At 41.3% G+C, this 27,482-nt stretch overlaps 1 protein-coding gene across 7 annotated transcripts in view; it reads left to right on the forward strand.

The window, feature by feature from the left end:
- Nucleotides 1-3,405: 3,405 nt before the first annotated feature.
- VPS36 (vacuolar protein sorting 36 homolog) overlaps nucleotides 3,406-27,482 on the forward strand; it is a 48,212-nt gene continuing 24,135 nt past the window's right edge. For 3 of the 7 annotated variants that reach the window (XM_058437943.1, XM_058437942.1, XM_032150963.2), the window contains exons 1-6: nucleotides 3,406-3,560; nucleotides 12,160-12,228; nucleotides 15,409-15,479; nucleotides 18,173-18,287; nucleotides 19,956-20,045; nucleotides 21,400-21,486. In XM_058437943.1, coding sequence (XP_058293926.1) covers nucleotides 3,465-3,560; nucleotides 12,160-12,228; nucleotides 15,409-15,479; nucleotides 18,173-18,287; nucleotides 19,956-20,045; nucleotides 21,400-21,486 — 528 coding nt within the window. In that variant the 5' untranslated portion in view covers nucleotides 3,406-3,464. Of the gene's footprint in view, nucleotides 3,561-3,586; nucleotides 4,299-12,159; nucleotides 12,229-15,408; nucleotides 15,480-18,172; nucleotides 18,288-19,131; nucleotides 19,222-19,955; nucleotides 20,046-21,399; nucleotides 21,487-27,482 lie in introns of those variants that run through there. The other 4 variants (XM_058437946.1, XM_058437945.1, XM_058437944.1 and 1 more) reach the window with 4 other exon arrangements.

The raw sequence follows: 27,482 nt of genomic DNA on the forward strand, positions 1-27,482 counted from the left end.
ATAGTAGTTGCCAGAGGCTGAGTGTAGGGGGAGAATTGGGAGAGACAGTTTAATGGATAAGGGTTCCATTACCTTGAAGTAAATGAAATGTTTTGGAATTAGAGGTAGTGGTTGGGTGACATTGTAAATGTATTAATGCCATTGAGTTTTTCACTTTAAAATGGTTAATTTTATGTTATGTGAACCTCAATAATTTTTTATTGGATGGTAGAAAAAGAAATTGACTCAAAGGATACCATGGAGATCTCAGTAGGCTGAGATGGTGAATAGGAAAACCTGCAAAACTGCTAGGTTTTTCAACATGGCAATTCTCCTCTAATCTCCAGACTCACCCACTCCAATGATATGTCTATTTTTGAGACACTTTTTAATATTACTGCCACACAATTATTGGAGAGAAAGCAGACCCTTTTCTAAAAGATCCAAAAAACAAAAAAACAAAACAAACAAAACAAAAAAAGATTTCCTTTCAGAACAGTTCTTTGCTAACACAGCTGACCGTGAAACTGCAGGCACCTGGAGTATTGATGATTAATTAGTGTTAGTCGTTCCTCCTGTGGTCATGTGAAGAAGGTAAAGTGCCTGTGAGAGAACAGGGAAGGACAATCTGAAAGTTAGGAGGACAATGGGGACACAATGGGGTCACAAAGTCTGGGGAAGAGAGAAGCTGAAGAAAGAGGTAATGGACCATAGTGTTGGGCACTACAGAGGTCTAGTAGGCTTGGGACTGAAAGGAACCATCTGATTCAGAAGATGGGAGGTCCTGGCAAAAACATACTGGGGATGGCCGGGCGTGGTGGCTCATGCCTGTAATCCCAGCACTTTGGGAGGCCAAGGCGGGTGGATCACCTGAGGTCAGGAGTTCGAGACCAGCTTTGCCAACATGGTGAAACCCCGTCTCTACAACATATACAAAAGTTAGCCAGGCGTGGTGGCAGGTGCCTGTAATCCCAGCTACTCGGGAGGCTGAGGCAGGAGAATCACTTGAACCCAGGAGGCAGTGGTTGCAGTGAGCCAAGATCGTGCCACTGCACTCCAGCCTGGGCGGCAGAGTGAGACTCTGTCTCAAAGAAAAAAAAAAAAAAAAGCATAGACCTAAATATAAGAACCAAAACTATGAAGCTTCTAGAAGAAATTATAGGAGAAAATCTTAGTGACTTTGTGTTAGGCAAAGATTTCTTAATCAGTATCAATCTCTGGTTTGTGGAAAAAGGATTTCTTAGATAGGCAAATTCCATGAACTATGAAAGAAAAAAATACATTGGACTTCATAAAAATTAAAACCTTTTGTCTTTTCATTTATTGCCATATATAAGCCACATGACATTTCTCCTTGCTCCAGCCTGGATACAGGAAACCCTTGTACGGTTGTCTATCCCAGCAGCTATCATATGCCAGGCTTCTATTTGTGTACTACAGACTACATCACTCAAGGGCAGAAAACATACCTTGCAAATGTCTTCACTGCCTAACATGTTGATAATTGCAAAGCCCAGGCAAAACTGCACAGTTCCACATCTGATTAGGACGCTTAGGTCACATGTTACTTTCAATTAAAAAAGACTAAAAAGTTGGTAAACAATCAAATGCTTAAAAATCAGGCAATGATGGTAAATTGTGATATATATTGATAGCATATTACAGCAAATCAAATGTTTTCAAAGAACTTTTGGTTATTGGGCATATGGTCATGATGGAAATTGAAAAATATGAAATACAGAAGACACTGTTTAGAAATAGACCAAAATACACACAGGATTTTAGAACATGGTAAAAGTAGCAATTCATTTCGGGGGAGAGATGGCTTATATTCATTGGAAAGAGCCTTTCCTTTCCTTTGAAGCCTAGCCACAGACCACTGACTCCACAACTGGGGGAAATGTGGAGCCCTGGGAGCAGAGAGCAAATCTGCCCTCTGTCCCTCTGCCCCTTTGCCCCTCTGCCCACGTGGGCATGCAGCCTTAGTTAAGACCCCAATAAGTGGTAGGCTCTCTAAAATGTGTTCACAACCTTTAAAGCAGTCATTCTATTTTAGGAAGACACTGTAAGAAAATAATCCTAAAGAGAAAAATATGTATCCGTTGTAGAAGGACATTTATAAGGTGCTCCATTTATTTATTTATTTATTATTTATTATTTTTTTTTTGAGGCAGAGTCTCGTTCTGTCGCTCAGACTAGAGTGCAATGGTGCGATCTCGGCTCACTGCAGCCTCCGCCTCCCGGGTTCAAGCGATTCTCCTGCCTCAGCCTCCCGAGTAGCTGGGATTACAGGCACCCGCCACCACGCCGGGCTAATTTTTTGTATTTTTAGTAGAGACAGGGTTTCGCTATGTTGGCCAGGCTGGTCTTGAACTCCTGACTTGTGATCCGCCCGCCTTGTCCTCCCAAAGTGCTGGGATTACAAGCGTGAGCCACCGCGCCCGGCCAGTTGTTCCATTTATAAAGCAAAATACAAAAATGAAATGGCTAGGGGCACGAGGCTGCCTGGTGGGTGAGAGCAGCGGCCATGGATGGCTTTGCGCAGACCAACAAACAGCTAAATTACAGAGGAACTACATATTGAAATGTAAGTTCACGCATGAGGTCTGTATTAATATTGAAAATGCCTAAATAAAAATAATCTTTTTTTTCTGAGCCTGGGGGTGGGGGCGTGGAGTGGCGTGGGGGAGTTGGGGTGGAGGGGGAAAGGGTCTTTCTATGTCGCCCACTGGTGTCAAACTCCTGGGCTCAAGCAATCCTCCCGCCTCAGCTTCGGAAGCAGCTGAGAATACAGGCGCGCGCACCAAGCCCGGTTAAATAAAATCTGTTTCCCCCAGTTTGAAAAAAAATTAATTTGTGTGGGTAAATAGGTGTACATATTTCTGGGGTATATGGGATATTTTGATACAGGCATACACTGTATAATAATCACATCAGGGTAAATGAGGTATCCGTTACCTCAAGCATTTATCCTTTGTGTTACAGTAGAATCTTAAAGGGAAAAAAAGAGCAACACAGGTAGTACTGACTGCAGCTGTATAGAAACAATGCGTGCCATAAATAGTCATTTGAAAGAGAGGGATTATGATTATTTACAATCATTAATGAATATGGCAACATTCTGGCCACTGACAAGAAAACTGCCACAAACATGCAGGCATAATGCACGATAAGCAAGTCCACGCTGTGGTCGGGGCTCCCTCGCGTCCCTGTAGGCTCTGAATTTAGAATGGGGTGGACCGCCTGCTGATCAAGGGTTCTAAAAGGCCGGCGGCTAATGGACCGCCAGGGGGCGCTCCACGCACGTCTCCACGTCCCCTGGCGCACCTCGCAGCCGCGCCCGCTCGCTGCCAGGCCGCTCCCTCCCTCCCTCCCTCCCTCACCCGCCCCGACCCGCTTCCGTCCCGTCCGACGCTAGGGGGCGCCGCAGGCTGCACGGCGCGTTGCTCACGGCCCCGGAGCGCCGGGGCTGGGTGGCAGCGGCCATGGACCGCTTCGTTTGGACCAGCGGCCTCCTGGAGATCAACGAGACCCTGGTGATCCAGCAGCGCGGGGTGCGAATCTACGATGGCGAGGAGAAGGTAGGGCGTCGGCCAGCCTTCCCAAGGGGCTGGCGGAAGGGACCTCCGGTGGGCGCGCGGCCCGGCTCGGCGCGGCCGGGTCCCCGGCCTAGCTCACGGCCCTCGGCGGCCCGGCTGGCCTCTGTGCGGGGCGCAGCGCTCTTGTGCTCCCCGCCGGTCGGTAGCACGCGGCGTGAGGCGCTCGGCTGCCTCCCCCGCGAGGGTCCCAACTTTGGCACGGTTCCCAGCAGGCGCGGATCGCGGCCGCTTCCCTCTGCCCGGAATGCTTCCGGGAGCTCACAGCTGCAGTGCCTGGGAGAAGGAGCGCTCGCCGTCTGCGGGCGCGGGGCGGCGATCGGGCAGTCGACTTCCTCGGCCTGGTTCCAGGCCCCCTGACGACACCAACCTCGGCGTCGGAACCGGACAGCCCGGTTCCGCCTTGCTGTGAGGAGAGCGCGGTGGCCGTACAGTCCGTGCCCCAGCGGAAGCTTTAGCTTGGACCTTATGCAGTCGGAGGGATTAGCATATCTGGGCAGAGGGGTGAGGGATTGCTTCGAAAGGATTTCCTAAAGAGGTATCAGTGCCTCATAGGAATGCCCTTGCCAGAGGCTATTGTGTTTTTGTTTTGTTTTCTAATTGCTTTAGAAAGGCGTTCTGAGCGTGTTTTGTAAAGTGTTATATTAATAGTAGACCGTGCCTTGTAATGCAAGCATAAATCTTAGAAGGTGCGTTTGCAAATCGAGAGGAGAAATAGGAAGTGTAAGTAAATATTTTGTAGATACTTTGTTGAAACTACGAAATATCTTGTCCTGGAATGAAATGTATAAACTGGAATTAGAAAAATTTTAAAACTCATTTACCCACAAGCATTTTTGGTTTCCAGAAGTTTTAATTTTCTACCTCTCTTCCCTTGCCGTTTTATTAACGACACTTTCCGCTGTACTTTGATATAAGTTCCTCAACTCAGCTTTTCCTGGTAAGTGCTTACCAGGTAAGTGCTATTTAGAGGCACAGGTGACATTGGACTCAGGTCCTCTGACTCTCTTAGGGCATTTTCTATGGGCTATGTTGCCTGTATTATTGAGTAAAGGTCTTTTCCTTAAATAATTTGCTCGGACCTATCTTCACTTACTGCCTTAGCACTTCTTAATTTAATTAATTTATTTATTTATTTTGAGACGGAGTCTCACTCTGTCGCCAGGCTGGAGTGCAGTGGCGCGATCTGGGCTCACTGCAACCTCCGCCTCCCGGATTCAAGCAATTCTCCTGCCTCAGCCTTCTGAGTAACTGGGATTACAGGCGCCTGCAACCATGCCCGGCTGATTTTTGTATATTTAGTAGAGACGGGGTTTCACCACATTGGCCAGACTGGTCTCAAACTCCTGACCTCAAATGATACGCCCGCTTGGGCCTCCCAAAGAGCTGGGATTACAGGCTCTTGAGCCACTGTGCCCAGCCTGCCTTAGCACTTTAACTAGCTTGATCTCAAGTTGAGTCTTCCATCCCCGGATTGGAGTGACAAGCTATTTTTTTCCCCTTTCTTACCAATTTACATCTTTGTGACTATTTTAAATGGGAAGGTTAATCCACCTCCCCTTCCTCAGCGTTTTGATTTTGCCCCCCCTTTGAGAGGAACTGAATGTTGACAGTGGTAGATCTGTCCTTAGAGACTCCTCCAGTGCCACTCCCTGAGGGAGCACTAGGAAGTCATGCTTTTGCAGAGCATGGCATGATACTGTTCTATGGAACTCCAATTTGGAGACTAGGAACACCTTTGCTGGCAGGCAGTATAGCTGTGATAGATTTAAAACAGTGTAAAATAACAACCATTAGTAGTTTTATATGAAAGATACATTGTTGAACCAGCAAGTTTTAATTTTTACTTTAAAATTTTTGCTGCTTGTATTAGCTGACAAGTATATAGATGTCAGAGGTTTAGGAAACAAATCATGGGGAAAACATTGCTTTAGACCCTGTGATCTAGTCCAGAATTAACTCTTCTAAAAGCTTGAAATTGGAGTAGAGCTCTAAGAGGAGTCTCCTTACCACTGTGCCCCAAAGCTGGACTTAGTGACTTGCTGAGCTGCCTTGCAGCTATGGGGTCCCTAGGCTGAATGACGCATGGGCTGACTCCTGGGGGAAGGTGCGGTATCCTGGCTTCCTTCATCTGTTGGAAGGTTTCCAGACCTCCTGTGGTGCTAGAGACTCTACACGGCTACACACATTAGCCCCCAAATCTGATGAAATTAGTCTGCCTTTTAGGATGCCTCACTGGCTCCTTCGACCTAGGGACTGCAGTTCAGATTGCTTAATCTTCATAGTTTGCCTCCCAACCCATTCCCTGGGCAAGCGTGCGCATGGCTGTCTTCTAGACTAGTTTGATGTTTCTGGAGCACAGGTGTGCCTTGCTCATCCTTGTATCTCCTGGCTGGTTGTGGGTGTGAAACACATTTTTTTAAAACCTGAATAATTAAAGTACCTACTATGAGCCAAGAGCTGTATATGTCATCTCATTTAATCCTCTCAGAATATGAGGTATTTTACTGAATGAGAAAGTAACGCCAAGAGATACAGTGACTTGCCTAAGATCCACAGAGAGAAGATTTAAATCTCTGTTTATCAGACTCAAAGCCTGTGCTTTGTTCATGGAGCTACAGTGAGCCGAGATTGTGCCACTGCACTCCAGCCTAGGCAACAGAGCGAGATTCCATCTCAAAAAAAAAAAAAGACTTCATAATATAGCAGTCACCGGTGTCACCCTTGATGTAATGTTTAATACAGCTAATCTTCCCAAAGACGGGCAACTGAGACTCCACAGTTGATAGTTGAGAAAACTGTGAGCTGTCTAAGGTCACACAACTAGTAACTGGTGGAGCTAGAATTGCAAACCAGATCCAATGGACTGCTCTTCCCACCGCCCAAGTGCCTCTTATGAATACATGCATACTTGCTTGTTTATACAGGCACAGTTTTCATGGGCTCATTATGACTAGATAATGTGTTACTTTCATAAGCAGTGTAGACAGGTCATTTGTTTGAATTCACAGACACTTCTGTAGCCTCAGCCAATTTAAAAAATAATGTAAGGTTAGTAATGTGTAAAGTGGCAAATTGGCAGCATATATCAGAAGATTTAGAAAATTGTTTATTCTTTTTCAGCTAACTCACTTTTAGGAATTTACCCTTGGGAAATAATCAGAGATGCATAAAAATATTACATATGAGAATGCTCATCTCAGCACTATTATGTATTATGTATAATATTATTATATATGGAAAAATTGGAAGCAATCTGAATGTCCACCATAGGGACTGGTTGATTAAATTATGGCATGGGGTCAGGCGTGGTGGCTCATGCCTGTAATCCCAGCACTTTGAGAGGCTGAGGCGGGTGGATCATCTGAGGTCAGGAGTTTAAGACCAGCCTGGCCAACATGGTAAAACCCCATCTCTACTAAAAATACAAAAAATTAGCTGGGCGTGGTGGCGGGTGCCTGTAATCCCAGCTACTCGGGAGGCTGAGGCAGGAGAATGGCTTGAACCCGGGTGGCAGAGGTTGCCGTGAGCCCAGATCGCACCGTCGCACTCCAGCCTCGGCAACAAGAAACTCCATCTCAAGACAAAAAAAAATTGTGGCATGCCCTAATAAGCATAAGGAATTGCCAATGATAGATTGCTAACTATATTTTATAACTATACTATTAATCATAGTTATAAAACTATCATATTCTATTTAAAGATTATATATGTATACATATACGTCTGTGTATACATACATACACACTCTGGCTGGTATGAGTTATTTCATTTTCTTTTTCAGACTCTAAATATTTTCCAGATTTTCAACACTGAACATGCATGACTTTTTTTTTTTTTTTTTTTTTTTTTGAGACGGAGTCTGGCTCTGTCATCCAGGCTGGAGTGCAGTGTTGCGATCTCGGCTCGCTGCAAGCTCCGCCACCTGGGCTCACGCCATTCTCCAGCCTCAGCCTCCGGAGTAGCTGGGACTACAGGCGCCCGCCACCACGCCCGGAGAATTTTTTGTATTTTTAGTAGAGACTGGGTTTCACCGTGTTAGCCAGGATGGTCTCGATCTCCTGACCTCGTGATCCACCCGCCTCGGCCTTCCAAAGTGCTGGGATTACAGGCGTGAGCCACCGCGCCCGGCCTATGCAGGACTTTTATAACAGAAAAAATGTAAACTAAAAAAAAAACATGGTAAGAACTTTTCAGTGAGTGCTGAAGTTAGATCAATTTTTAAGCAGTTAAAATAATTCTAGGTTCTGAGTGGTGTAAGCAAACCAGCCTAAACTTGACTATTAGGTTTAGATCTTAATCCACTGGAATCCCGAAAGGCAAGTATTACACAATTTCTTCACTTAAAGCAGCAACGTTTTACATTTGCACATTGTTAATTGAAGTAGCAGTGGAACATAGGCTGGCTCCAGCCTTAAATTAACATATATGTGCTTGGATTTCAGTAAGATAACATACAAAGTTTGAGACGGAGTCTCGCTCTGTCGCCCAGGCTGGAGTGCAGTGGCGCAATCTCGACTCACTGCAAGCTCCACCTCCCGGGTTCATGCCATTCTCCTGCCTCAGCCTCCCGAGTAGTTGGGACTACAGGCGCCCGCCACCACGCCCATTTTAATAGAGACGGGGTTTCACCGTGTTAGCCAGGATGGTCTCGATCTCCTGACCTCGTGATCCACCCGCCTCAGCCTCCCAAAGTGCTGGGATTACAGGCGTGAGCCACCGCGCCCGGCCCATACAAAGTTTCTTAATCAGAACTATTATGTTCTATAATGCAGCATTATCTACTTTTTTTTTTTTTTTGAGACAGAATCTCACTCTGTCGCCCAGGCTGGAGTGCAGTGGTGCGATCTTGGCTCACTGCAACCTCTGCTTCCCGGGTTCAAGCGTTTCTCCTACCTCCCTCCCCAGTAGCTGGGATTACAGGCGCCCACCACCACGCCCGGCAATTTTTTTTTTTTTAGTTTTGTATTTTTAGTAGAGACGGGTTTTCACCGTGTTGGTCAGGCTGGTCTTGAACTCCTGACCTCTTGATCCGCCTGCCTCGGCCTCTCAAAGTGCTGGGATTACAGGCGTGAGCCAAGGTGCCCGCCTTTTTTTTTCAGGATGGTCTTGATCTCCTGACCTCGTGATCCGTGATCTGCCCGCCTAGGCCTCCCAAAGTGCTCAGATTACAGGCGTGAGCCACTGTGCCCGGCCTTTTTTTGAGACGAAGTCTCCCTCTGTCACCCAGGTTGGAGTGCAATGGCACGATCTCAGCTCACTGCAAGCTCCACCTCCCGGGTTCACGCCATTCTCCTGCCTCAGCCTCCCAAGTAGCTGGGACTACAGGTGCCCGCCACCACGCCTGGCTAATTTTTTCTATTTTTAGTAGAGACGGGGTTTCACCGTGTTAGCCAGGATGGTCTCGATCTCCTGACCTCGTGATCCGCCTTCCTCGGCCTCCCAAAGTGCTGGGATTACAGGCATGAGCCACCACGCCCGGCCAGCATTATGTACTCTCAAGATAATTAAATATTTGCTTTTGGAGAAGGGAAATTTACTCATTGGCAAAGAAGAGATTTAAAAAATATTGTAAACTCAGTTATTTGGTTTTGCATAGATGAGATTAACCAAAATGTTTGAAGCCAGACTGAACTAACTGCCAGCAGTAAATATGTTTTATTTCTGATTCTGAGAAAAACATGGACTCATAAGGTCTATTCTCTGACATGTTGAAGTTTGTTGGTGGGACAATCTCTCATGAAGTGTATTTAGACTAGATGGTTCAGAAGGTCTGTTATCATTAAAGTTTACTAACCATATTATTTACTACTTAATGCTATTAATAATACAATCAGACCTTACTCTTAGAAAACAATTTTTTAAAATGTATGTCAAGAAGTGTGTTATTTGTTATACAAGGACTTTTTGACACATGTTCCTATGTGTGCTTGATTTAACAAATGATTTATATATAGTTCAGAGTTACATGAAGTTATACATGCCTGTGATCGATTTATTAGACATGTAACAAAGTTGTTAAATATGGATAAGCCAAAGGAGAAACTTGAAATAATCCATAATCCTACTACCCATAAGCAGTTACTTTTAGTGTATTCTGTGTGTGGAGTCATGCTGTATATACTATTTTGAGACCTGCTTTTTTCTGTATTAATATAAGTCTCTTTATTATCAACCGCATAAATAATTTATTGTTTAAGAATGATATATAGTAATGCTCCAATTCGTTATTTACTTTTCAAATATATATATGTGTATATATATATATATATATATTTTAAACGGAGTCTTGCTCTGTCACCCACGCTGGAGTGCAGTGGCGCAATCTCGACTCACTGTAAGCGCTGCCTCCCAGGTTCCTGCCATTCTCCTGCCTCAGCCTCCCGAGTAGCTGGGACTACAGACGCCCGCCACCACACCCAGCTAATTTTTTTCTATTTTTAAAAGTAGAGTCGGGGTTTCACCGTGTTAGCCAGGATGGTCTCGATCTCCTGACCTCGTGATCCACCTGCCTCAGCCTCCCAAAGTGCTGGGATTATAGGCGTGAGCCACGGCGCCCGGCCATATTTTTAACATATTATTTTAAACTCAAAACAATTCCAGTCTTATTTTAATAAACTGGACACTAACTAAAATGCTTTCCTTAGAATTTATGTTGTAAGGCTGCCTTATAAATGGGACTATCCTTGTAACTGTTTTTTTTTTTTTTTAGCTCAGACTTAGGATCAGATATAACTTTTAAAATAACTGGATATTCCTGGAAAGGACACAAGGAAGTCCTACCTTGTGGCAAATTCCACTTTCTAGTAACTCGAGTTAATAGAAGCTTCCAACATATATCTTGCTTTTAACAGAAACACAGGGGTTTAATTCATTAATCTCTTGGGTTCCAACTCTAAAATTTGCTTATTTATGTAACTTTCAGGGCATAGTAACAAGTAGTGAGGTTTAAAGTTTTGGTCCTGAAGACCTAGCTGGCATTTCTTTGTGATTGTATTGTAGTTTTGAAGAACATTTAAAAATTTATATTTTGAATAGGTGATACATACCCAAAGAGTATGTCCGTGTCAGCTCAGCTGCTAAAACAAAATAGCATAGCCTGGGTGGCTTAAGCAACAGGCGTTTATTTCTCATAGTTCTGGAGACTGGGAAGTCTAAGATCAAGGTGCTGGCAGATTTGGTTCTTGGTAAGGACACTCTTCCTGGCTTGCAGATGGCCACCATTTCCCTGTGTACTTGCTTGGTCTTTTCTCAGCATGTGTTCATGGAGAGGAAGCCCTCCTGTCTCTTCCTCTTCTTATAGGGATACTAGTCCCATCATGAGGGCCCCACCTCATGACCTTCGAAACCTAATCACTTCCCAAAGGCTCCATCGCCAAATACCATCGCGTTGAGGGTTAGGGCTTCAACATATGAATTTGGGGGTTTTTGTTTAATGCTAATGGGTTTTATGCCTTCTTAGAAAGGTCTTCTCCCCTCAGATTATTTAAAAAATTATCTCATGATTTTTTTTTTTTTTTTTTTTTTTGAGACGGAGTCTTGCTCTGTCGCCCAGGCTGGAGTGCAGTGGCGCGATCTCGGCTCACTGCAAGCTCCGCCTCCTGGGTTCACGCCATTCTCCTGCCTCAGCCTCTCCGAGTAGCTGGGACTACAGGCGCCCGCCACCACGCCCGGCTAATTTTTTTGTATTTTTAGTAGAGACGGGGTTTCACCGTGGTCTCGATCTCCTGACCTCGTGATCCGCCCGCCTCGGCCTCCCAAAGTGCTGGGATTACAAGCGTGAGCCACCGCGCCCGGCCCATCTCATGATTTTTTCTAGTGCTTTTATAATTTTTTTCGTTTTTTACTCAATTGTTTGATCCATCTAGAATTCATTTTGGTGCATTGTATTAGGTATAAATCCAGATGTATGGGTTTTTCTTTTTCCTACCTGGCAACCCAGTTGTCCCACTGCCATTGACTGAATCTCCATCCATATTTATTTTTGTATGTATTTGTATCTGTTCCTGGATTTTGTTTTCATTAAAAAATGTTATGAGTGTTATACATGAATTCAATTGCAAAGAAATCCAATCAGTAAAGTGTAGAGGTAAAAAAGAGCTCTTTGCTTCCCTTCTACCCCTTTCCTCACACTTTTCCGAGATAATGATTGTTAACAGATAATTGTGTGTTCCTTTTAGACCCTTTTCACTACTTGTGTGTCTGCAAACCACACATATACTGCATATGTAATATTGTAAATTGCTGTAAATCACTTTCTTTCCCACTCATCCAATGTCTTAGAGTTCTATGGTAATCCATGCAGTTCTACCTCATCATTTCTTTTTAACCTTTGCATGCATTGCAGAGTATGAATGTGTATCATACCTGGTTGTTGTTTGCATTTTTTTCTAATGCTGTCAAGACTATACAAATAGCTTATGAAGTATGTAGCATTGGTTCTCTTTAATTTGTGATAAGCCTATTCTAAAAGTAAAATGTTTATTTATATGATTAATTTAGTGTGGTAGAATTCATGAAGAAGAAAGTCTGAACCACAATGAGTCATACGTTATTAATATTTTGTGATGCTCTTTCTTTCTAGATAAAATTTGATACTGGGACTCTCCTTCTTAGTACACACCGACTGATTTGGAGAGATCAGAAAAATCATGTAAGATACAGTTTTTTGCATCTGTTGTAGGTTTTATTTTGTTTATTTATTTTTTAGAGACAGGGTCTCGCTGTATTGCCTAGGCTGATCTGTAACCTCTGGGCTCAAGTGATTCTCCTGGCCTCAACCTCCCAAGTAGCCAGGACTACAGGAGCGAGCCACCATTGTAGGTTTTAAATCACTGAAGCTTTTTCTTCTTTTTTCATTTCTAATAAAACTTATATAATAAATGCAATAATAAATTTTACTTTTCTGAATGACAAAAGAGTGTGTCCCATGTAATTTCTCTGAATGGAGTGCAAAAACAGGAGTTAGCTTGTCGTCCCTTATTCAGCTCCAGAAAAGTCCATGTAGTTACTGGATGGAGAATCATGTTTTTTAAATATCAGTCAAATTCTACTCTATATCTAAATGTTCCATGTGTAACGGGAATAATTCCCCCATCAGTTGTGAGGGAGTCTTTAAAAAGAGCTCGTATGTCCTTAAAACCGCTGGTTGTCCTAGGTTGTTGAGAATCAGGAGGCTAGGCCTGCCATCAAGTGCATGCTTTTACCTAGATATTGAGATCTGTCTCTAAGTCACTCAGCAAGAGGAGTCCCCCACGCCCCCCTCCTTTTTTTTTGAGACGGAGTCTCACTCGGTCGCCCAGGCTGGAGTGCAGTGGCGCGATCTTGGCTCACTGCAACCTCTGCCTCCCAGGTTCAAGTGATCCTCCTGCCTCAGACTCCTGAGTAGCTGGGATTACAGGTGTGTGCCACCACGCCTGGCTAATTTTTGCATTTTTTAGTAGAGACGGGGTTTAGCCATGTTGTTCAGACTGGTCTCTAACTCCTGACCTCGTGATCCACCCACGTTGACCTCCCAAAGTGCTGGGATCACAGTCGTGAGCCACCTTGCCCAACCTGTTTTTTGTTTTTTTGTTTATATGTATATAAAGCTGATATCTTTATTCCCAAGAGCTTCAACCTGAAAGTATATATACATTAATCTCAGCGTTGCCAGTAAGATAGCTATCTCATCTGTGTTTTTATTTTCCTGATTGTTCCCCCAGACCCCCGTGAAATTTTAATACCACAAATAAACTATATACTGTACTGTGGCACTTGAAGTGCTGCTAACCATTACAATATCTGACTTTTTTGTACCTGGGAACTAATTTTTGTCTCCTAGGTCTGATATTGCCCCTGTTGATAATGCATGCCTTAGAGCAGGGGTCCCCAACCCCCGGAGCCGCAGACCAGTACTGGTCTGTGGCCTGTTAGGAACTGGGTCACATAGCAGGGGGTAAGTGACAGGTGAGTGAGCATTACCACCGGAGCTCCACCTCCCATCAGATCAGCAGACGCATTAGATTCTCATAGGAGCAGGAACCCTATTGTGAACTGTGCATGCAAGGGATCTAGGTCGTGCACTCCTTATGAGAGTCTAATGCCTGATGATCTGAAGTGGAACAGTTTCATCCTGAAACCACAACCCCTGCTCCCCAGGAAATACTGTCTTCCATGAAACCAGTCCCTGATACACAAAAAGTTGGGGACTGCTGCCTTAGACTGTTAATATTGTCTAATCCTTTTAAAAGTACTATATATTCAGGAAATAGATCTTTTTGGGGAGGATAGAGTGGATGTCCTTAAACCATATGTTGATAAGTTAATCTTAGTATAATTTTTTGATTATCATAGAAAGAGGTCAATTTGGACAAATTTTTAGACACTACATTGCTAGTCACATATAAAAATTAAACATAACTGTTTATGTTAAAAATTGGGCCAGGCGCGGTGGCTCATGCCTGTAATCCCAGCACATTGGGAGGCTGAGGCGGGCGGATCAACTGATGTTGGGAGTTTGAGACTAGCCTGACCAACATGGAGAAACCCTGTCTCCACTAAAAATACAAAATTAGCTGGGCATGGTGGCACATTCCTGTAATCCCAGCTACTCAGGAGGCTGAGGCAGGAAAATCGCTTGAACCTGGGAGGCAGAGGTCGTGATGAGCCAAGATCGCGCCATTGCACTCCAGCCTGGGCAAAAAGAGTGAAACTCCATCTCAAAAAAAAAAAAAAAAATTAAACATACTGGCTAGACACAGTGGCTCATGCCTGTAAATCCTGGTACTTTGGGAAGCTGAGGCAGGGGGATCACTTGAGGTCAGGAGTTCGAGACTAGCCTGAAGTCCTTCTCTCCTAAAAATACAAAAATGAGCCAGGCATGGTGGCTCACACCTATAATCCCAGCTACTTGGGAAGCTGAGCTGGGAGGATCACTTAAACCTGGGAGGCGGAGGTCGCAGTGAGCCGAGATTGTACCACTGCACTCCAGCTTGGCCAACAGAGTGAGACTCCATCTCAAAAAAAAAAAAAAATTAAACATATGAATAAAGGGATACTACATCAATATTTTCTGTTTAAAACCATTAATAATTGTGTGTGGGCATATGAGTGAAGTATAGAAAATTATAAAGAAGACAAAGTCATCTACATAAATGCCCTCCTTAAAATTGTTTTGATGTATCTGTTTTGTTTTTTGCTTTCAGTGTAAGAAAATATTACAAGTAAAACGTTTTCATAGAAATATTACTCTTAGAAAATGCACCCATTGTGGCTGGGTGCGGTGGCTCATGCCTGTAATCCCAGCACTTTGGGAGGCCGAGGCAGGTGGACCACGAGGTCAGGAGATCGAGACCATCCTGGCTAACATGGTGAAACCCCGTCTTTACTAAAAATACAAAAAAATTAGCCAGGCGTGGTGGTGGGCGCCTGTAGTCCCAGCTACTCAGGAGGCCGAGGCAGGAGAATGGCGTTAACCCGGGAGGCACAGCTTGCAGTGAGTCGAGATCACGCCACTGCACTCCAGTCTGGGTGACAGAGTGAGACTCTGCCTCAAAAAAAAAAAAATGAATTAAAAAATAATAATAATAAAGAAAATACACCCATTGTAAAAACAAAAGCTAGTTACAGCTTCTTTTAAACTTCTCATGTTCTTCCATGCAGCCAAATGCCACCACATTATTGTTTTCATTTAATTTTTCCTTAAGTTCATTTAAGGAGTAAAATCATTATTGTTTTTTATTATTTTTATTATTATGCTATATGGCACTGTAATGCTATAAAACAAGGATTTCTGACAAGTGTTATGGATGTTGTTTAGAGTCTTTCATTTAAGCTGTTGATTTCCTCCTAGGAGTGTTGCATGGCCATTCTCCTTTCCCAAATTGTGTTCATTGAAGAACAGGCGGCTGGAATTGGGAAGAGGTAAGTCTGTATAGCACAGTCTTTAGTCACAGAAAACATTTCCTGTTATGCTATTGGGCAAGAGGTCCTATCTTAGACTCAATGATGTATGAATCCATTCTTAAAGCATGAATAAAGCTAAGGTTTGCTGTAATATCCTTGTTTATTATACATGGGTCATAATAAAGAAATGTGGCCCAGTTATCATTGTCTTTCCATAGACACTTTGCTTTCACATCCCTGTGTACTTGTCATTTCATACTTAAAATCGGAAATAACCTATTTGAGAAAAATAACTGACTTTGCTCCTGTTTCTAGCCCGATCATTAAGTTTGTTTCTGAAGTTTGACTTGTTCAGATAGCAGAATTAAGCAGCATATAATAATAGTTATTGTACAAAGCAGGATATTTATCAGAATAATAGGGAGTACAATGAACAATTAGACCAGGGTAACAGGGATACAATGGGACTATCCCAGGCACACCAGGAGATGAGGCCACTCTGGTATAAAGGTGTAAGTTCAAATGTTCCTGTTTATTCAAATGTACCGAAAACTTGGCTTTATATTTTAAGTGCATGTAATTGAGGAGACATGAACAAATATTATCGGCATGGGATATTTTTTTCCTATGTAGGCTTATCTTTAGGTTTAGCATAATTAGGCACTTCAGTAGAAGTTAAGCAATGTTGAGCTTCACTGGACATGCAATGCATGCCTTGATCATAATGTTATGATTTACTGTAAAATATTATTTATTTGACATAAAAGAAACTAACCAACATTTTAAAAAGATTAATAAGCCATAGATTTTTTTTAAGCCAGAGATTTTTAGGGTAGATTGTTCTTATGATTTATATTTTCCCCTTATCAATTTCTCCATTGTATTAAGTTCTAAAAAGTAAACTTTAAGGTTGTTCCAGGTTATTTGAATTTTCCTTTCCTGTGTTCCAAGGAAATCTAAACTAAAAAAAAATTTTAAATATTTACCTTCACTTTAGTGTCTTATTTTTTAAACGTGTCCAGTGAGGAGTACTTCAGTAATATGCCAAGTTAACTTTTCTCAAGTATTCTCTTTAGAGAATTCCCAGCCCCTCCCCTCAAACAGTTATATTTGCATTGATTTCAAGATGTGTACATTTCACCTTTTAACATCTCTGAAGATGCTTTTTTTATTTCATAATTTTTTTTTTTTTTTTTTGAGACAGAGTCTTGCTCTTTCGCCCAGGCTGGAGTGCAGTGGCGCTATCTCGGCTCACTGTAAGCTCTGCCTCCCAGGTTCATGCCATTCTCCTGCCTCAGCCTCCCGAGTAGCTGGGACTACGGGTGCCCGCCACCATGCCCAGCTAATTTTTTGTATTTTTAGTAGAGATGGGGTTTCACCGTGTTAGCCAGGATGGTCTCGATCTCCTGACCTCGTGATCCGCCTGCCTCGGTCTCCCAAAGTGCTGGGATTACAGGCGTGAGCCACTGCACCCGGCCTTATTTCATAAATTTAAAATTTAATGAAGTATAGTAATTGGATGACTTGATAAAAGAATATATACAAAACTTGGCATAGACTTTTTATGCTTTTTTTGATTATACTCATTAGTTTTTCATTGGGTGTCCTTTCACAGAATCAGATAGTAGGGCTGAGGGTTTTTTTTAGTTTCAGAGACTATGAAATGCTTTTGCTTAGTTATTTTATCATAATTGTCATAGTTTTGTTGCTCTACTTGATGGTTTGTTTCAGACAGTTCTATGATTCTGCTCACATAGTTTATTTTCTCACTTCACTTAAAGAAGTTTACCACAAGGGAATAGGAGGAGTCCTTACAAGGCTGGCCCCACCCATTCACATTGAGGAGGCCCAATGCCTGGTGTTTCAATTTTGCAGTGATATTTAGGTAACCATATGGTTCCAAAAAAAGAAAAGTAAAATTGAGTGGTAGGTGTGTATCTGTAGCATGATCAATAAAGAAAAAGCACTAAACTAGGTACCCGAGATACTTTAAGATTTTTAGTTTCCCAAATCTTTATAGAAGATTGCTTATTGACTTAGGTTGAAAAAAAAAAAAAGGAGGAAAACAGACTTATTAAGCTGACCAAATATAGTGGTATTTTTAATAGCATAGAAGATTATGATAGTCATAAAGATAATGGTAGTTTGTGTTCTTAGAGCCACAGCATTTTGGGAATTGTTTTTGTTATTGGATATCTTTCTAGATCATGCTGTTGATTGAGTGGCATTTTCCAACAAATGACACTGTAGAATGTTAGTTTTGGATGGAATTTTAATAAAATATCAGCTGGCCATTTTTACAGATAAGTTTTCACATTTTGTTTTCAAATGAATAAGAGGGCGTATGCTTTGGCAGAAATTATAGGCCCCCTTATAACCTCTAGGGATGTTTGTAGTTGGAAAACCATAATCATAAACTCAAAATTTTGCAAATTTATTTTGACCTTATTTTCTAAAGTCACACTCTAATTTAATCTACAGAGCTAGTAACTTGAAGCTTTTTGGTTCATAGCTTATAAGTTTTAAGTAGAGAGATTTTTGAAAGCTTCATTAATATTGAACTAATACACACTTTAAAAGAATGCTTTTTGGGATGTTTGTTTCTACATGAATTTTAAAAGTGATTTCAAATAGATAAAAAGTTATAAAAGTAGAATTAGTTATATTTTTTTGAAAGGCAATTCAATATATTACATTTGTTCTTTCTTCAGTGCCAAAATAGTGGTTCATCTTCACCCAGCTCCTCCTAACAAAGAACCTGGCCCATTCCAGAGTAGTAAGAACTCCTACATCAAACTCTCCTTCAAAGAACATGGCCAGATTGAGGTAAGTTTCTACATGAATAAAATTGTACTAGAAAGGTGTGTGTGTGTGTGTGTTTGTTGTGGCTTATTAACATGATGGAAGATAGTATTATACAACATACCAGATTTCACCATATTTTTACAATAAAATTTTTTTTTTTTTTTTTGAGATGGAGTCTCGCTCTGTCGCCCAGGCTGGAGTGCAGTGGCGCAATCTCGGCTCACTGCAAGCTCCGCCTCCCAGGTTCACACCATTCTCCTGCCTCAGCCTCTCCGAGTAGCTGGGACTACAGGCGCCCGCCACCACGCCCGGCTAATTTTTTGTATTTTTAGTAGAGACGGGGTTTCACCGTGGTCTCGATCTCCTGACCTCGTGATCCGCCCGCCTCGGCCTCCCAAAGTGCTGGGATTACAAGCGTGAGCCACCGTGCCCAGCCAATAAAATTTTTATTATATCTTAAGCCTTAGCAGTGAGTGGAGAATATGAAGTTTAGGTTTCAGTGGGAATGGGGAGCAGAGGGTGTGGTCCCAAGGAAGGAACAGAGGCTGGAAAATACACTAAGTCATGCCATTTGCCTGCTAGCAGAGTTTTCGGTGGTATAGTTTAGTTAAAGGAACAGAGTGTAAATGCAGTGGTATGTTGAACTATCTCAGTATCTGAAGGTTCCCTAGCTTTAAATCAGGCTGTCTGTCTTGATTAACTCCAGTTAATCACTTAAGTACTTATTCTGCAGTATAATAGTTTATATGTTCTGAATAAGTTGCTGTACAAGAATTCTTAAGATAATTAGAAGTGTGTATTTATTCTCCTCATCAATATCATAAATTATTATTTATTTTTTTCTATAGCACCTCACCCAGTGCTCCTGACAAGTGATCACTAAGCAGATATAAGTGATTGACTAAAGTTTTTCTCACTGAAGTTGAAAAATATATTTGATTATTTGTGAGCATAGGTATGTTTTGGTCCTACTTTTTGGTTTTATATTTTAACTAGACAAATGACTCCCTGCTTCCTTCATGGAGAATGGTTGTATATTTTTCCTGGCACTGTGTTTGTTTCATTATAGATAGAAAACAATCCACATATACAGGATTGTTTAAAGTAAGTCTGTTGATTTCATTGTCACTCATCTCTTTGTTGAGAATAGCCCACTTTATGTAGAAGGTCAGTTCCTTCTCTTTTTTTTTTTTTCCTTTGTGCTTTCTGAAGCTGATCCAAGAAAAGAACTTCCTTTGATTTTCTTTGATGTCTCTGAGAATTCTGGGCTTGCTGCAAATGACTGAACAGACTTTTATACTGAAGAAATGTTAAGTGGCCGGGTGCGGTGGCTCATGCCTATAATCCCAGCACTTTGGGAGGCCGAGGCGGGCAGATCACCTGAGGTCGAGAGTTCAAGACCAGCCTGACCAATATGGAGAAACCTCATCTCTACTAAAAATACAAAATTAGCTGGGTGTGGTGGCACATGCCTGTAATCCCAGCTACTTGGGAGGCTGAGGCAGGAGAATCGCTTGAATAGGGGAGGCGGAAGTTGTGGTGAACCTAGATCACGCCATTGCACTCCAGCCTGGGCAACAAGAGCAAAACTCCACCTCAAAAAAAAAAAAAAGAAATGTTAAGTAATGATTTATACAAGGATGTTACAATCTGACTGAGTCATTTAAAGTGTGTTTATTTGCATAACAGTTTTACAGGCGTTTATCAGAGGAAATGACACAAAGAAGATGGGAGAATATGCCAGTTTCCCAGTCATTAAAAACAAATAGAGGACCCCAGGTATTTTTAAAACTATTTGCTAATCCATTATTTTCAACTCTGTACTTACATCTTCATTAAGAAAAAGACTCTGTGATTGTAGAACTTGCCCAAAACAAAATACTGCAATGGTATTCTTATAAAGAATTTATTTTCAGTGGGGCGCGGTGGCTCACGCCTGTAATCCCACCACTTTGGGAGGCCAAGGTGGGGCGGATCATGAGGTCAGGAGTTTGAGACCAGCCTGGCCAACATTGTGAAACCCCATCTCTATTAAAAATACAAAAATTAGCCAGGCAGGATGGTGCATGCCTGTAATCCCAGCTGCTCAGAAGGCTGAGGCAGGAGAGTCACTTGAACCCAGGAGGCGGAGGTTGCTGTGAGTCAAGATTACACCATTGCACTCCAGCCTGGGCGACAGAGCAAGACTCTGTCTCAAAAAAAGAAAAAAAAATTATTTTCACAGCACCTAATTTAGTGCTGTCTATATAGCAGACACTTAGTAAACATAAATGACTGCTTACCAGCATAATTCTTAGGGTGATAGAAGGTAGGGTTCACTCACTGCATTCTGTTCTTCATAATCAGTGTGGCATTTGAGAGAATAGACAGTACAGCTGGGTAATGTTTTCTAGGCCTGTCTAAATTAATCACCAACACTGGATAGGTACTCAAATGTATGAAAGTAGCTTGAATAATAACTTAAGAACCAAAATTTAGGCCGGGCGCAGTGGCTCAAGCCTGTAATCCTAGCACTTTGGGAGGCCGAGGTGGGCGGATCACGAGGTCAGGAGTTCAAGACCATCCTGGCCAACATAGTGAAACCCTGTCTCTACTAAAAATACAAAAAAATTAGCAGGGCGTGGTGGCAGGCGCCTGTAGTCCCAGCTACTCGGGAGGCTGAGGCAGAAGAATGGCGTGAACCTGGGAGGCGGAGCTTGCAGTGAGCCGAGATGGTGCCACTGCACTCCAGCCTGGGGGACAGAGCGAGACTCTGTCTCAAAAAAAAAAAAAAAAAGAACCAAAATTTAAACTGTGATTTTTTTGTACATTTGAAACCCTAGTAAGTATCTGATACGTAATAGCTTGCCAAAGAAGGAAAATGATAGGAAATTTAACTTATATCTAAAATGCAGAGTAAAATATGCCATTTATTATATATTTGGTTTTTCTTGAATGATTTTAAGATCATTATGTATAGCAAGAAACAAACACATGTTTTGAAGGGAAGCTAAATGTCCGTGTATGCTGTTTTTCTTTGGTTCTTCGTGGGTCCTTTCCCGCCATTGAAAACACAATGTGGTTGGTGACAAAAGATTTTGTTTCCTTCCTATTTTGTATGTTTTATTTTCTACTTCTTTTTTTTTTTTTTCAGCCAGGAAGAATAAGGGCTGTAGGAATTGTAGGTATTGAAAGGAAACTGGAAGAAAAAAGAAAAGAAACTGACAAAAACATTTCTGAGGTAACTGTTAAATTCTGGCTGTCCATCTATTCCAGCCATTTGTGTCTATTCTTTTAGCTACAGCTGTGACTAATTCACTTCTGTAATTTAGAATATATTTCATTTGCCTGAAGCTACATAGTCTCCTATTCTCTTTAACAGGTCTACCTCGGGCTGGCAAAATCTAACCAAAACCTTTTTCTGAAAGGAATAAAAAAGAAATGCAAATTTGTTTGCTGTTAGAAAACATCATAAAATGTTGTGTGTAGATTTTACAGTCTAGATGAAACTGATTGGAGGATACTCCTAATGAGTTCAAGGTTCTCTGTATAATTATTTTGGAAGTTGAAGTAACAGTTGAGAGAAAAATGCTATTCTGTGGCCACTGTCTGTGGCCAGATACCACACCATTTTATGTTAATGACCACCCAGGGATCAGACCAGACATCAGTAAGAATGGCTCAAAGCAGCCCATCACTTCTACTAGGAGACAACCCTGAGCATGTACATTCCAGTGTTTCTGAGGCTTCATGATATATGAGGAAATTCAAGAGAAGGGGAAAGAACTCTAGCTAAAAAGACCAGTTATGCATTAGATTCTGTAATTAGTTAATACAACTAAACATATCATTGGTTTTTCCATGTTTATATAAAAATGGTCTTGTTTTTTATGAAATGATGCTTTATTTATTTATTTATTTATTATTATTATTTTTTTGAGACAGAGTCTGGCTCTGTGGCCCAGGCTGGAGTGCAGTGGCACCATCTCGGCTCACTGCAAGCTCCACCTCCCGGGTTCATGCCATTCTCCTGCCTCAGCCTCCTGAGTAGCTGGGACTACAGGTGCCCGCCACCACGCCCTGCTAATTTTTTTGTATTTTTAGTAGAGACAGGGTTTCACTATGTTGGCCAGGATGGTCTTGAACTCCTGACCTCGTGATCCGCCCACCTTGGCCTCCCAAAGTGCTAGGATTACAGGCTTGAGCCACCGCGCCCGGCCTGAAATGATGCTTTAAAGTAAATCTTTGGTTTTCATAGTAATTCATAAGTAAAATTCCGCTGATGGTTGCTGTTCAGAGAATTTCAAAGATTTATGTCAATCAAGTAAAGTCTAAAACTACAAATAGTTATTTAAATGCTTATTTTGGGCTCACTAATTGAAAATACAGATTACTGTTGGGGAACTGAGGGCATTTGACCTATTAAGTGCCCATAGTAGATTTTTCTGGATGTGTATCTGTGGTGAAGTTGTATATTTTCCTCAACCCTGTATTTTCCCCAAATTGGCAGCTGGATCTAGAATCTCTGTCACACTCATGTTCTGTCTCTTTGGCAAAACTAAAGGTGATGCTGTGTTCTTTCGTTGGAGGCACATCTTATCTCTGTCATGTTAGCAGCTGTTAATATTCAGTGCCTAGATCTATTAATTCATTGGTGGTGGTAAATAGTGATAATTCTGTGTTTATTTTTCATTTATTAGTTGGAATACTTTTTAAAGAAACGTTTCCCTTATCTACTATTTGGTTGTCCAGTTCATATAGGAAAGGCAGGATAATTGCATTTTCCTTTATCATCAGGGTAATAAATTGTTTCCTTATTGTCTTTTGACAATGACTAGGTTTGTTTGTTTGTTTGTTTTTTTGTTTTGTTTTTGTTTTTGTTTGAGACGGAGGCTCGCTCTGTCACCCAGGCTGGAATGCAGTGGCTTCATCTCGGCTCACTGCAAGCTCTGCCTCCCAGGTTCACGCCATTCTCCTGCCTCAGCCTCCCGAGTAGCTGGGACTATAGGCGCCCGCCACCACACCTGGCTAATTTTTTGTATTTTTAGTAGAGACGGGGTTTCACCATGTTAGACAGGATGGTCTCAATCTCCTGACCTCGTGATCTGCCCGCCTCGGCCTCGCAAAGTGCTGGGATTATAGGCATGAGCCACCTCGCCCAGCCCGCTCTGGTTTCTTTTAGTGGGAAATGATATTTCAGAACCACAATCTGCCTGCTAGTAATATTCATCAGTATTGGGTTGATCTTTGTTTCTAGGCTTTTTCAATAGACAGAGCTAGAATTTTGTTGTTGTTAATATAAAGTGCCTAACAAGAGCATACTTATTTTTCTATTCAAATTTAAGATGACACTACCAGATAATTACTAAAGCAGTTGAAAAAAAAATTTATATGTGTTTTCCCCATTCTTCATACATTTGAAAAATAAGTGCACTGTTTTTACACCGTCTGAGCATACAGCCACTGCATACACTCTCCCCCTCAGCTCCAGCTCTCGTTGACTCTTAGTTTTGTAAGTACTTCCATGTTTAGTACCACCAGTCCTTATGCTGAGCTCTCTGTGGTCACTTTGGTTGTCTGAAGCCTCATTCTGTAGTAGATTTTTTAGGAAATGATCATAGGAACAATATTCTCTGTGTCTGCCATGTTTGTCTTCCTTATACATGAAGGTCAGTTTTCTTGGATTTAAAATCCTCAGCTCACATTTTCTTTCTTTGAGTTCCTTCATTATATTACTTTTTTTTTTGGTCTGGCATGAAGTGTTTAATTTAATTTTTTCCCCTTAAAAGACACTTGCTGTTTTTCCTAGATGGGCAAAGTATTTTTAAATTTTACTTTAAAGCCCAGTAATTTTACTAGACTGTGTTTGTGTATTAGTCATTGTGAGTTGTTATTCTTAGGTGCATGCTGTGCTTTCTCAGTATATAGTTTCAGGAATTTTTTAATTTCAGGGAAATTTTTCTGCATTATAACTTTCTTTTTTTTTTTTGAGATGGAATCTCACTCTGTTGCCCACGCTGGAGTGCAGTGGTGCAGTCTTGGCTCATTGCAACCTCTGCCTCCCGGGTTCAAGCAATTTTCCTACCTCAGCCTCCCAAGTAGCTGGGACTACAGGCGCATGCCACCACACCCAACTAATTTTTTGTATTTTTAGTAGAGATGGGGTTTCACCAATATTGGCAAGGCTGGTCTCGAACTCCTGACCTCGTGATCCGGCCGCCTTGGCCTCCCAAAGTGCTGGGATTACAGGCGCGAGTCACTGTGCCCAGCCTGTAATTTTCAATAATTGCTTTGATTTTTTTTCTTCTGGGACTCCTATTAGCTGTATGTTGCAGTTTCACTGCCTTTCTTCACAATTTGTGACTCAATGCTTTTCATTTCTTTCCTCATTTCTTTTTATTTAGAAAGTTTTCCTCTTTTTCACCTCTTTGAAGGTTTTATCTGTTGTGTTTATTCTCTAATGTCTGTCTAGTGTAGCCTTTATTTCTGAAATGATTTTTTTCCTTTTATTTTTAATTCTTTCCTGAGTCCTGTCACCTATTTCTGATTTATATTGATCCTTCATAGCTTGTATCATCTTCTTAACATCTTTTAGCTTATTTTGAAATAAAAGGTTAATAGTGGACCCTTCCGTAATTGAAGTAGGCACAGTCCTCCCCATTTTAGGCACTGTCCTCTAATTGGCCTGCCTTGCTTTCTGGTGAATCCCTATTGGCTCTCTTGGGGCTCTTGCATTCTCAGGTCTGTGGTTACATTGTTGCTTTTCTTTTCTTTCTCCTGCCTAGATCCTGGCATCCTGCAGGTCTTGTGGCTCTTAGTGGTTTGCCCTACCCGCTTGTATCTTGAGGGGTTTTTGCTAGTATCCTTACACTTAGTGTTGTAGTATATGTTTGGTTTTGAGATCTAGTTGCCCTGTTTTCATGTTGTGATTTGGAGAGGTTCAAAAACTGTGCTGCCATAGCTACCATCTTTTCAGAATCATCTATTCTGAGAAGATTAATAAAATTTCAACATTTTAGCATTAGAAGGGTTCTTATTATTCAGAGAAGAAATTGTCTCAAGAGTAAGTGACTAGATTTGGAATGAGGCAGATGAGAACCCAAGTCTCCTGATTTGCAGGCAGTTTGCTGGTGGCGACGTGCACCACATCACCACTCTCTTCACCATCTAGAAGGTGCTGCACCATCTTCTTTCAGCGGTGTCTTGTCATCCTCTTTGTGTCGATGCTTTTGGAGATGGCATGGAGCAGTGGGCTGATTTTGCATTACTTGTATTTTTCTTTCTGATACTGCCATACTAACTCAATGTTATGTTGAAAATAATGTTTTTCTTAATTTAGAAAGTAAGTTATTTTGTTTCAGTCTAATTTTCTTGGAGTCGCATAGTTCAAAGGATTCTACATAAGCGTTGTGCTCCACCATACAGACCATTAATTTATTCAGCAGATCATTAACCATGCAGATCATTAATTTATTCAGCAGATATTCCTCCCTACTTTGTGCCAGGCCTTGTATCAGAGGCTGTGGATACTGTGGTGATGCACAGACACAGGCAGGCAAAGAGGCATTATCCACAGTGGGAGAAACACCTTGCAAGGAGAACATATAGGCTACAGCAGGGATATATAACATGATCCCTAACTTCTGTTGAGGTCACGGGAGGGCTTGTTAGCAGCAGGAATATGGAAGTCAAAGGCTGAAAGATGAATAGGCTCTAGCAGATGACCAGCATGGATAAGAAGAACCCAGGAAAAGGGAATGGAATATGCAAGGCACATTCAAGAGTACTGAAGTGGAAAATCAAGAATATACTGAGTTACTGACGCTAATAGCCAAAGTAATAACTAAAAGTAAGTAATAAATCATGCTGTAAGTCAGCTTAAGGGGGTACTCCTGGTTTTAAAACAGGTGCTGTTTTTCTCAAAATTGGAGTGGAAATTTGACTATAGGTGTGGTAGAGGGATACAAGGTTCCGTAAACTGGCAGATGCAATTATAGAATGGATATGTGCATCTCTTTTGCTTTAATTTTTATTGTAGGTAGTTTCTTTACTCATTTTTTGATAATTGACTAATTCCAAATTTTATAATAATTATAGAAATAAAAGTGAGGAAGCTTTTCTCTGTGTTTTATAATCACTTAAAATATTTATAGATATTTCTTCTAAGGCACTAAAATATTTACTTTTTTTATTGCCTATGTATAAGTTTACAGGGCTTATTTACATATTCTTTGTGGACTCTCAACTTAGCATATTTTTTCTACAACAACATAATATAATAAATACAGTAACTTACCATATACAATTTAAAAGTGTTATCTTTACCAGTTTTCTTTACACAGATTAAAAAAAATCTATTAATATCTTATATATTAAAAGTAAAAACCTAAGTGCGCAAAATGTGTGTTTTATTTTTGAAAACTAGGTTGGTGTGTGATTTGCCCTCTATTTTAATGTTAGAATTGACTTACTTTCAGAGCTGGTGCCCAGAGTTTCTCACAAAGGGTTTCCTGCATCTGCTGGCTCTAGCTGATAAGAATCCAGTGTTTAAGCCTTTTGTTTATCTAAGGAAATTCCTGTTAGGTGTGTGCACATTCCCCTTTGTTTTCAGTTATTAACCTTAGTGAGTTGGCCATAAGAATACGCAACACACTATTCTTTTAGCAAAATCCTTTTGCAGATGGGGGATGCTTTCCTGCAGATGGGCATAAGCTGATCAGAGCCACTATTATATGTTTCAGACCACCATATGGACTGATATTTCAGTTAATGACAAGCTGCTTAACTGGTTTTAAAAAATAACATCTGTATGCATCAATTAGATAAGATATTCTGCACTGGGAGTATATTTTCGTAACTTGAAATAATTTATTTTAAATATATTTAAATTCGAAGAGGCCTTTGAAGTAGTTTTTTGCTGTAGCAAATTAAACAGTTGATTCTATGTAGATACATTTAGATGGTATTTGAATGTTTTTCTTTTGTGATATCCACCATATCTACAAGCATAATGGGTTTGATCATCAGAGGCTGATTATCTTACTTAAACTGATTATCTTACTAAACTTACTGTTTCAGTTAAGTAATATCTATTTAAAGCCAAAATTATTGTGCCCAGAGAACTATTCCTGCAGCTGTGTATTGCCATTTTCAACCAGGAAAGCTTTGTAGTGCTTTTGATTCTTAGAGACTTCCTATTAGAAAATGATTTTAGAAAAAACCAGTGACAGTGACAGA

Source organism: Hylobates moloch, unplaced genomic scaffold (genome assembly GCF_009828535.3).
Source record: "Hylobates moloch isolate HMO894 unplaced genomic scaffold, HMol_V3 SCAFFOLD_4, whole genome shotgun sequence".
NCBI classification, from domain to species: Eukaryota; Metazoa; Chordata; class Mammalia; order Primates; family Hylobatidae; genus Hylobates; species Hylobates moloch.